Consider the following 12,976-nt stretch of genomic DNA (forward strand, 5'->3'; position numbering starts at 1 on the left):
GCACAATAGGATGATCGGTAAATAATTCCTGAATGCATAAAATGGAAGCTAGAGAGTCTGTACAGATGGCAACATTTATGTTTGGGAGCTTAATATTCTTAACAGCCTGTAAGATACTATAAAATTCTCCAGTATGTACGCTGCACAGAAGAGGAATAAAAGAAGCACAAATGAGATTGTTTTGAGAGGTGACTGAACAGCCAACCCCCAAATTTCAAAAAAAGCTTTTATCATGAGTTTTTTAGGTGTTTCATATTTATTGAATTTTGTTAAATTTGTATTAGTTTGAGGGGTCTGCATCTGCATAATCCAAGGAGGAATTCGATGAAAGGGGATGGGATTTATCAGTCTAAAATTGAAGTCGCTTGTTATTGTGGACAATATAGAAAATATAGGTTTTATTATTGGTGAGGGGGTGGTATAGGTTGTTGTGAATAAACTGTATACAGGATTAAGGGGGTTAGAAGAGACAGATGCAGCATAGGAAAGAAGAAGATATTGCCGTCTAATCCAGAGGGGAGGCTCACCTTGAATTAAAACAACTTTTAATAACCGGATAATTTTTCTCAAACAAGGAGCCAAATCGCACAGCTTCAACATCGCCGAAGATTATTCGCCAACAACTGCAGACGACAAAAAATTCCAAATGCCTCAATCATAGGCTATATTCTGTGATATTCGGAAACGATATACCAAAAATATGGTTGTCCCAAAAATGTTTATTACAGGAGACCTAATAATAAAAGAATAAAATAATAATTACAAAAGTATATGAAATATATAATTTAATATAAATATTACAAACAAAAGGTAAAATACTTTTTAAAAACACTGGCTGAGCTTATCTATATTAAATAGGCGGTGACGTCATAGTGACAAATCAGGCAGCCATATTTTTGACAGTTTCAATAATTGCTGTCAAATGTATTTAAAGTTATGGGAATATGTGACTGTTATTATACTCCATTGAAATGTTACAGTTTTTAGGCCATAGCTTGCATTTTTTAGAGGCGTTGTATAAATTGTATAAAATTTTATTTTCTACATTTTATGTGTAATTAAATTTTCTGTAGGCTTGGTAGTTTACGAGATACCGTGGGAAAGCCCTTTGCCCCATTTTTTCCAAGATGGCGGCCGTGGGACAAGGGTGACGACCCCAAAAACTTGAACTTAAGCTTCTACTAACCCCCCCTACACATTAAGAAAATAAAATTGACTTTTTTAAGAAATGTAACCCTAAATGTAACATTTCAATGGACTATTATAAATATATGGCATTTGATGTACATATGGCATTTGATGTGTATTGTTGACATAGTTGTTCGTTAGTGCCCATTTCTTGTAGTCTGCGTCATATTTTATGCCACTTTTTATTGTTTAATGCTTTAGAGTATTTTAAGAAATAAATTTCTAAATTAAATTTTCTAGATTTGTCTATAATTTGTTGTATTTTGAGAATACGTTCTCATGGAAGTCTTCCAGGGACAAATCAGGCAAATCAACAAATAGGGTGAGAGGAAAAAAAAATAATTACTGATGGAGTCATCATGAATAAATTACGGAAGATATAAAGAGAAAAAATGTTTTGTGAGAAGCAATGTTATAGATTAGATAAACAAAAATATTTCACATAAAGCAGTGAAAAGTATTACAAAATTCACTATTCAAAGTATTCAATAACAAAGATAATAAAGAGCAACACTGACCCCTAATCTTCTCCCCCATCCCCCTACTACCCCCCCATCTACCTCTTTAAACTCGTATTTTTGCCATACTTATTGGTTTTTCACACATCCGCATTCTTTCTTTATTTTGTTCGTCTACTCCAAATATTCTTTACCATCTGTCTTCTTTCCAAAATTTTTCTCAGCAACTTTCTTTAGCAGATCTCAAAGAAGGAATTATCAGATCACTAAATAATAATAGCACCCAAAACACCCAATAAAATGTAAAAAAAAAGATTAGGAAATAAGTGCAATATCAAAACTACCAATACACTGAAATATATCCTCTCCAAAACCAAACATAACAACACACAACAAGATGAAAGAATTAAAGAATTAAATAATTCTGGAATTATAATCTATAAAAAAGAGCTTTTATACTACCAAGTTATTTAATTATTGATAAACAATTACTTATCTAAAATTTTAGTTGAAAATTAAAGATTTTGTTGGAAAAACCCGCATTTTCCGGGAAAAATTTTAGTCAAAGTAAATCTGGAAAGACACGTCTCTATGCAGAATTTAATTACGGTGAATTTTTATTTGGGTGTTTTTGGTGTAAAGTTAAAATCTTTGGAGTTATAGAGCAAAAATTGAAAAAAATACGAATTTCGGGCGCCATTTTGTTTATAAAGAAAGTAACACGCTGTCTGCGGACTTTGCATACCTATATTGTTAACATATACAATCATAAGGTACGATTCCAGCAATAAAATTGCTGGTAAATAATTTTTCCTTGTATTTTGGTAATTAGCCAAGAGTATATTAAAATATCTAATATTTAATTTAGTCATGCCACAAGAAGACCCTTTCAAAACCTTTTTAAAAGTTTTATTATCTAATGACGTCACTGCCTTCTTATAATAAGTAAAACTATCTTTCGTCGTCAAATATTATCGACCGCATCTCAATTAAATCTTCTGTTAGAATTTCTCTATAATAGCTGTTACCCTGGAATATCTTAACCATACTATCTGGGCGTCCTTCAAAAAAGAAGTATGTAAAATCTTCGTCATTTTTTAAATATTTGCTATATATCACATCCGGTATTAGCATACAGCTCCTATCCATCATGGCATGTAGTTTGCAAAGAAACCTCAGCTTCTTATACGTCTCATAAAACTCCTCCTCACTGATAATCTCACTTGCAGTGTAACCTCCTTTTTTAATATAATCTGAGAAGCACTTATAATAATAGCCCAACAGATCTTGAAGATATTCGTCCCTAAAACTTTTTCTTGTATTTATATATAAGAAGATGAGCACATCATACACTGGAGGCTGCAGACCTATGGTTTGAAAATCTACAATTTTGCAAGAAATAATGTTATCATCTTCGTCATACTTAAAAAGAAACTTATTAGGCCATAAGCAATTGTGAGACAAGACATTTCTGTAGTTTTTAAGATTAGCATTAAGTTCTGAAGGTAATTTGGAAAGAGCTTTATCAAAAGCACCCTTGAATTCCTTTTCGGATATTTTGTTTTCAGGAATAAAACTCGTGAGTTTTTTTAACCCCCTTACTAAATTTTGACAGTGCTTTATTATCAATCTGTTCAGATCAATGACTACCGAATCTTGAAATATTTCTGGAAATGCCTCAATTAGCTTATATTCCCAATCAAGATCTTTTGACTTATTTAGTTCAAACAGAATGCAGTCGCCATGGAATCGTGCAATGGTTTTTAGACAGGCTCTACAATGATCCAAGTCAAAACACGGTTCTTTTTCAAATATTTTATAACCAGATATTCCAAGATCTTCTAATACAACAACATCTGACTCACAAAAATAACTTTTGCAAGTGTAGTTGCAATCAAAACCTTCTTCTTTTAGATATGGAACATATAAATCGTAGAAAAACTTTTCTTTTTCGAATGTAGAAGTCTCTTCGGCTATTTGGTACATTAGTGAATTCAACTTGCTAATAATCTTTACAAAAAAATTCGCCTCATGTTCTTTTGCGTCTATTTGGTAGTTAATTGTTAGGTAAAATTGTTCTCTTACTATTTTATTTTCTTTTGGGCGTATTGAAAAATTATTTATTTTAACATCTATGGAGGACTCTTCGGTATTTTCATCAAACCCTTTATTTTTCTTTTCATGTAGCTCCTTAACATATTTCTTTATTAAATATTGAAGTTGATTATCGTTCAAAATAGACTCCTCTTCATGATTCATCTGAAACAAAAAACGGTTAATTAAATTTGTGTTTTTATGTATGTGTGTTTGTGTGCGTGTGTAGAAGAAAGGTATGGCTTAAGACATAATCTATTAATTCCACAATATTGATTGTAACTAAAGTTACATAATTTGTGACTACCTAAGGTTTGAATGACTACCTAAGGTTGGGAATTCAACCGCGATGTACACCAAATCTTCGTGGACTTCAAACAAGCTTACGATTCTGTTAGCAGAGAAGCATTGTGGGAGACTATGGTAGAAATGGGAGTACCTGGAAAACTGGTACGATTAGCAAAGGTGAGCACGGAGAACGCTTCCGCACGAATCAGAATTTGCAGCACCACGTCGGAGGAATTTCTCATTGACACCGGACTTAGACAAGGAGATCCTCTCGCCCCCCTGCTGTTTAACTTCGCACTGGAACATGCAGTAAGGAAAGCTCAGCCACAACTGACAAACGGATTTGCCGCCCAAGGATCAAAAATACTATTAGCCTTTGCGGATGACGTGGACGCAATTGCACAATCCACCAGAGATGCAAAAGAAGTTTTCACCCTATTCGAGAACGGAGCCAAGGAAGTGGGTCTTAAGGTCAACGAGGACAAGACCAAGTACATGGTGGTTACGAAGAACCCAAGACCAAGGGTTAGACAAAACGTAACAATTAATGAATACAATTTTGAAGTCGTCAAAGAATTTAAGTACCTGGGAGCGATCATAACATCTGAAAATAACTATGAAAAGGACGTGGCAGCCAGGATTATTGCAGGAAACAGGGCATTAAGGACCCTACTTAAATCAAAAATACTCTCAAGACCAGCAAAAATAAGAGTATATAAGACAATAATTCGTCCCACAATAACGTATGGAAGCGAAACATGGACTCTGAATCAGCGGGAAACAACAAAATTACTGGTACTTGAAAGAAAGATACTGCGGACTATCTATGGGCCTTGCAGAGAAGAGACAACAGGAGAATGGAGAAGAAGACACAATGATGAACTCCAGACAATATACGGAGATGAAAACATAGTACGCTACATTAAATCAAACAGAATACGATGGGCGGGTCACGTACTAAGATCAAGCGACGAAAGACTTCTAAACGCCACATTCTGGGAAAGGCCCGATGGAAAAAGGTCAGTTGGTCGCCCAAGAAAGAGACGGAAGGACGCAGTAGCCAGCGATCTACGCAAAATGGGAGTACAGCAATGGGAAATAGCTGCTCAGGACCGACAACAATGGAGGGAAATAGTAAACGCGGCCAAGAATTACATAGAGTTGTAGAGCCAAATGATGATGATGATGATGATAAGGTTTGACGTTTTATTTTTCCACTCCTAAAATTGTTTTTAAAAAGATTATTTAAGGATTTTGTTGACAAGATTGTATAATGTATAATACGCCAGTGAATGGGCGCAAGAATAGGATATTACCTCCGAATTCTATCCTACTGCATGGATTTTAATGAAGTTTTGGGAATAGTCTCTACTTATCTCTTTATTCAATATCTACCCTATGCCGATGTGTGCTTTTATCTTGGGGGTGATTCCCACCCCTTTTCGGAGGTGGAAAATTTTTTGGTTAAAATAACCACGGATGTCGCTAGAGAACCTAATTCTAAGCAAGAACTGTTCTATAATATTTTTTATCTACTCTATGTCATATTATGTATAATTTTTTAGTTTGTGCAAACTGTCATTATAGATAGCAGTGCGTGAAGGGTTTAAAGTGTGCGTGAAGTAACAATGTATTTTAAATGGGATTTACTTATTCGCACACTTTCAATGGGTTTTTTGGCACACATTCATATAATCAAAAATCCTTAATTTTCGCGTTGTCATGGTGATGACAATATGAGCAATGACTTCCAACAAAATTTTCGACAGTATTGTGGTTTGAAAGTAGTTAGGATTTTTAAATGTAAAAGTTCTAAAAATTGTAGAATAGAAATGAATTCTAGTGACGAAGAGTTACAGTTTTTTTATTTGTTTATCGTAGATAAAATATTGTATGAAACTGTGCGTGAAGTATTTTTGCGAACTTACGCGATGTATAGCACTCGCTCCGTTGTCACTCGTGCTCTAAAAATCGCGTGAGTTCGCAAAAAGCAGACTTCACGAATTGTATCATAAATAACTATTTTAAAACTCAATCCTTTTTGAGTTATTCGCATTTGAAATTGGCCATTTTCATTGAAAACTGACACCTTTGCGGACGGTTTTTTGCGAACGAAAAAACTACATAAAATATTTTTGTAGCTTATAAAAAAAAACAAAGAGATTCGTTCCTTCACAAATCTTCTACTTATAGTACAAAAAGAGATATGGTAGGAGAGAAGAGTTTTTTTTTGGTGCATGCTCAAATCGGTGTATTTAAAAAAATAACTTGAATTAACAGAGAAACAGTCGATTTTACGTGTATAATGATACTAATACCTTTTGCAGTGCTTGAAAATACCTTTAAAACGAGCAATATTAAATAAAAACCATGAATAAAAATGGTATACATTTTTACAATATTAAATGTCGATCACATTCAAACTAAGCGAGACATGCTGCAAAAAAGTTGATGGCTAATGTATTTTAAGAAAAAATGAGAGAAGTATATCTATCCCCTCATCCGTCAGCATTTAAATGCATCGTTTTCCTTCTACAATACTTTTTAGAGTGTTGTTTGTATGTTCAAAAAGTTGGACGGTTTTAAAATGAATGGTTTTTGAAAAGATCAAGTTACAGAGCGCATTTTTAAATTTCCTTAAAAATCTTCTTTTTTTTCCATGTAACTTGAAAATGATAGGAAATACAGTGATGAAAAATAAAAACAAAATTTTTACCCAAAAATACCCTACATTTTTGTGTAGTATCTTTTTTTCTTATCTCTTATCATTTTCGAGTTACACGGAGAAAAAGAAAGATTTTTAAGAAAATTTAAAAATGTGCTCTATAATTTGATTTCATTTTTTTTAAAACCATTCATTTTCAACCCGTCCAACTTTTTGAACATAGAAATAACATTACAATAAAAAGTATTGTAGAAGTAAAACGATGTATATAAATTCTGACGGATGAGGGGTTAAAATATACTTCTCATTTCATCTTAAAATAAGTTAGTCATCAATTTTTTGCAGCATATCTCGCTCAGTTTGAATGTAATTGACATTTAATGTTACTCTTCTCACCTACCATATCTCTTTTTGTATTATAACTAGAAGATTTATGAAGGTTGAAAAGAAGCAATCTCTTTGCTTTTTTATAAGCTACAAAAATATTTTATATAATTTTTTGCTTAGATGCATAGTTTTTAGGGTATTCGCAAAAAACTGTCCATAAGGCTGTCATTTTTAAATAAAAATGGTCAATTTTCAACCACGTATAACTCAAAAATTATTGAGTTTTCAAAAAAGTCGTAGAACAGTTTTTGCTTAGAATTAGGTTCTCTAGCCATTTCCGTGGCTATTTTAACCAAAAAAATTTCCACCCCCGAGAAGGGGTGGGAGCCACCCCCACGATAAAAGCACACATAGGCATAGGGTAGACTTTGTTTCTCGATCTATTCCCTACTTACTGTGAAAATATCAAGTAAATCGATGTAGTAGGATGGAATTCGGAGCCAAATACCCTCATTGACTGCCCTATAACTCATAGACGTATATAGGGCGAGGAAGATAAAGAGCCTATTAGAAATATCTCGAGAACTAAAGGTAGCAGTATCGTGAAAATTGGCAGCGTGAAAATGGGTGTTTTGAAGAGTGATCTATTTAATGAAAATATTTTTATCTACTTCCTACTTTCGGTTATAACGGAAGTTGCTTATAACTTCGTTTTTTTTTAATAGGACACCCTGTATGTTTTTACATTTTTGGATTTTCCTCGATGTTTTACTTCTTAAAATATGAGGTTTTGTAATGTTATATAGGGTTGTTTAAAATATAATTACGTTTTTTTATTAATTTCGTAGCAGTTTTCACACCCTGTAGAATTGTAGTAGTTGGATATCAATAACTCTGTTTATGTTCAAATGATTTTAGTATAGTCTACTATTGTTAAAAATTATTAGTGTAGCTAAAAGTTGAATTTTAGTGTACAGGGTTGGTCGAAACTCGGAATGAGTATTTTCGGAAGTTTCTTAAATAGAACACCCTGTATTTTAGTATTGTAATGGAATGATATTTTATGGAACTTTTTTATTTCTTTAGCATTTTCTATACCTAACCTAACTGCTTTAATTTGCGCTTAATTGTTAATTGCATCAACAATATTAACTACCTAGGTATTTTGATAACTCAACCATTATTGGTAATTTTAAGGATCAGATTAGATTAATATGTATTTAATTCCGAAAAATTATTTGTAATTGAATACTTTCACGCTAACCTGATAAAATTTCACGTATTTTTTGTTGCAATTAATGTTTGGCTTGAATCACCAATAACTCACAAATTAAAGCAGTTATATATAGGGGATGCTTAAGAAATAAGAAAGTAACATAAAATATCATTTTATTTCAATACTAAAATACAGGGTGTTACATTTAAGAAAACTCAGAAAATACTCATTCCGAGTTTCGACCAATCCTGTATACTAACATTAAAAATTTAGTTATACTAACAATTCTTAACAATAGTAGACTATATTAAAACTCATTTGAATATAAATAGAGTTTTTGATGTCAAACTACTACAATTCTACAGGATGTGAATTTTGCTACGAAATTAAGAAAAAAAAGGATTATCTTTTAAACTACCCTGTGTAACATTACAAAACCTTATATTTTAAGAATGAAGACATCGAGGAGAATCCAAAAATGTAAAAATATACTGGGTGTTCTATTTAAAAAACGAAGTTATAAGCAACTTCCGGTGTAACCGGAAGTAGCAACTCTTCAAAACCCCTCCATTCCAATTTTCATGATTCTGTTGCCTTTATTTCTTCAGATATTGCTAATAGGCCGTTTATCTGCCTCACCCTGTATATTAACATAGACCGAGCACACCAGCGGTGATAAGATCTCTTTGAATTGTTCGATCTGGCCCTCTCTAGCGTATTGAAACTCTTCACTCCCTTTCTCTCTCCCCACCAAAATGAGCCGCTGCTATACTTACTTGGCGTAAGACAGTGACACAACTAACAAAAAAAAAATGGTGTCGTCCCTTGGGCTGCTTCGTTGACTTTTTCTCTTCTTCATAGCTATTTATTTCATGCATTCTTCATGCAATACTGATGCATCCTTCCATTGCCCTCTACACCGAGAGAAAAAAATTCTTGACAAAGAAACTTTATTAATATTTAAGAAAGATCGACTTGGCATATTGCCTAAGAAATATATCTTTGTATGTAAGATATAATTTTCTAAAATATTTCAAATAAATTTTAATATACCCAAAGAAATATATCTTTTTATTATTTAATTTGATGGCTTTGGTAAAGACCAATTATTAGCCAGACAATTTTTACATCTAAGGATAATATTACATAACTAGAATAGGTATGTATAAGTATAAAAAATTTACATATATTTAACTAACATAATAAGAATATATTATACCTAGATATATTACACACACATACGTCTACATATACAGTGTCCCAAAAGTAGTGGAACGGTCGAATATTTCGCGAACTAAACATCGGATCGAAAAACTGAAAAATACGTTTTCAATCATTTTCTAAAATCTATCCAACGACACCAAACACCAACCCTCACTACACCCCCTGGAGGTGGGGTGGGGGGTAACTTTAAAATTTCAAATGGAAACCCCTAGTTTTCCTTACAGATTTGGATTCGCTACGTAAAAGTAAGCAACTTTTATTAAAGACATTTTTTTGAACTGTGGATAGATGGCGCTATAATTGATAAAAACGATTTATCCTGATACCATAGGTAAATTATAGAAACGGTCTAATATCTCGAGAAATACACATCCAAATGAGAAACCAAAAAAAAGGTTTTTAATAATTTTCGAAAACCTATCGAATAACACTAAACATGACCCTCCAACCCACCCCCTGGAAGTGGGGTGGGGGGTAACTTTAAAATTTTAAATAGCAACCCCCACTTTTTATTACAGATTCGGATTCGTCATGAAAAATTAAGCAACATTTATTCGAAACATTTTTTAAAATTGTTGATAGATGGTGCTTTAATTGGAAAAATACGATTTATTAGCGCCATCTATCAGCAATTTTAAAAAATGCTTCGAATAAATGTTGCTTAATTTTTCATGACGAATTCGAATCTGCAATAAAAAGTGGGGGTTGCTATTTAAGATTTTAAATTTACCCCCGACCCCGTCTCCAGGGGGTGAGTTGGAGGGTCAGTTTTGGTGTTAATCGATAGGTTTTCGAAAAATATTAAAAACCTGTTTTTTGGTTTCTCATTTGGAAGTGTATTTCTCGAGATATTATACCGTTTCTATAATTTACCTATGGTATCAGGATAAATGGTTTTTCCCAATTATAGCGCCATCTATCCACAGTTCGAAAAAATGTCTTGAATAAAAGTTGCTTACTTTTACGTAGAGAATCCAAATATGCAAGAAAAACTAGGGGTTTCCATTTGAGATTTTAAAGTTACCCCCCACCCCACCTCCAGGGGGTGTAGTGGGGGTTGGTGTTTGGTGTCATTGGATAGAATTTTGAAAATGATTGAACACGTATTTTTCAGTTTTTCGATCCGATGTTTAGTTCGCGAAATATTCGACCGTTCCACTACTTTTGGGACACCCTATATAAACACATACAAACATACACATATAAACACACATACATATTTTTCTAATTAAAAAAAAATCATTCTTCTTCACGATTATATAGTGGATAAATTATTAATTTGGTAAAAGGTAATGTGTGCAATTTTTTGATTTGTGTTATAAAATGGAAATATTTGCAGAATTGCTAACGAAGACATTGTTAGCAATTTAAAATTTCATTTTGCACCTCTTGGTGTGATTATATAAACAATAAAATATATTAATATTTTTATTGAAAATTATACAGTATTATTTTTTCTTTTTATCCAGAAAGACTATAAAATTAATTCCATTACTACAATACTTAAATCAACAGTAAAAGTAAATAAAGAAATTAAATTACAACATTAACAACCAAGTTTTATATCCGTAATATATTTCACATATAGGGCATATTAAAGACAAGTCCCTAAAGTAAAATAAACGGTGTAGTACGCGACATACACACAAAATAAGTACAGTCGGAAAAATGAAAGAATACCCATGAACGAACATATAAAACACGCTGTATTTTCCTGTCACCGTTCCACAAAGAAAATTGTCCAGTGCAAGTACATGTAACAATAATTATTACATGTACTTGCGCTGGCCAGTTTTTTGTGTGACACGGTGACAGGAAAATATAGCGTGTTTTATATGTTCGTCCATGGGTATTCTTTCATTTTTCCTACTGTAGAGAATATTAATAACGACACTCTTGATGATGATAAAATTGAAAGTAATTGAGACGTAACCAGTAGCGTACTAAACAGGATATATACGAGAATATCTTTTTCTACGAGCGTGCAAAAATGTCTACTTTCGCGCACGCATTTATGTTTAGAAAGTTGCACTTTTCCGCACGCGTGTTACTTTTCCGCACGCGGTTTTTACTTTTCCGCACGCGTGTTAATTTAGATATGTTAATATGGCCTTAAAGTAATTATAATACATGCAATAAACTAATATTTAGATATTATTTACAAATTTATTTCAAATATATCTTATTGTGTTCCTGTTTTAATGAAATTAACGCGACAATTCGATGAAATAAAATTATTTTGACATAATATTCGAAAGTCAAATTGGTAGACAATAACAGTCGTTTTGAATCATCGTCTTGGAAACCAAGATCGTCGTCATACTAACTAATTATATTGAAAGTTTGGTTTTGACAACCTTGTCAAAGGATTAATTTGTGTATGTATTTTCATATTAATTAAATTAATTGATTAAGATTGGTCATTTTTTAAAGACTCTTAGAAAAAATATTGTTCCTAACTCTTGCAGAAAGTCTCTTTTCCGCACTCGACTGCTTGCCGAACTCCCGCTTCGCGTCGTTCGGCAAACTGCGGTCGCGTGCGGAAAAGAATGACTTTCTGCACTTGTTAGGAAATAGTATATTGTGCAACAAGTGCAGAAAGGTACTAATTTCTCACGAGTTTGAAAAGTTGCGGTACGAGCGCAAGCGAGTGCCGCAATTCAAACGAGTGAGAAATTACCTTTCTGCACGTGTTTCACACTATACTTTTTCTGCAAGCACAGTTTTTCCTAAAAATAAAAATCACAATTTCCAAACGACGATTAATTATAATAGGTACCTATGTGATAAATTTTAAACTGTATTTAATTAATACCTACTAATCAATTTAAATTCCTTATACCTAAATAAATTGCACAGAAATCAGTTAAAGAATTAATGCACTGCCTTAATTTGTTTAAATTTAAACAATTATTACACATTATTGACATTATATTTATGCAGTCACGGATATACACAAAACCTACTTCATTCGACGTCTCTTGCACAGGTTGCTAAATCCTTATTGGTTATTTGATAATTATAAAATGTTTGATAAGAATAAAATTGTAAAATAAAACAGTTGTAACATCCATAATTTAGTTTCTATGCTATAGTTAAATATAATAATTGTCTTATAGGATATATATTTTTCTAACGTTTAACCACGGATGTAAACAGAATATAACGTTACTCAGAATGCGGTAGTCCACGGATGTAAACAGAATATAACGTTACTCAGAATGAGGTAGTCAACTGTGCAGAAAAGAACTTTGCGGCACAGAAACGTCACTTTGCGGCACAGAAACGTCACTTTTCTGCACACTAATGTCAAATATCTTATACTGTGAGAAAATATCAAGTTTGCTAACATAAAACCGTGCAGAAAAGTGCACTTTGAATAGTGGTTGTAGAAAAATAACTATTATTATAAGTTAAGATCCCCTTGTGGTATCATAGTCAGTTTATTCGCCATTTAATAACATCGTCAAATCAAGACATATAGGTAATATGTTATTGTAAAAATTAGGAAGACTG

General features: G+C 32.6%; 1 protein-coding gene across 1 annotated transcript in view; it reads right to left on the minus strand.

Annotated features, from left to right (window-relative positions):
- Positions 1-759: 759 nt before the first annotated feature.
- Positions 760-12,976, minus strand: part of LOC114330279 (uncharacterized) — a 29,192-nt gene continuing 16,975 nt past the window's right edge. Inside the window, exon 2 of the mRNA XM_028279605.2 lies at positions 760-3,905. Coding sequence (XP_028135406.1) covers positions 2,598-3,905 — 1,308 coding nt within the window. The 3' untranslated portion in view covers positions 760-2,597. The remainder of the gene's footprint in view (positions 3,906-12,976) is intronic.

The sequence above is a fragment of the Diabrotica virgifera genome, chromosome 1, assembly GCF_917563875.1.
Source record: "Diabrotica virgifera virgifera chromosome 1, PGI_DIABVI_V3a".
Classification (NCBI taxonomy): Eukaryota; Metazoa; Arthropoda; class Insecta; order Coleoptera; family Chrysomelidae; genus Diabrotica; species Diabrotica virgifera.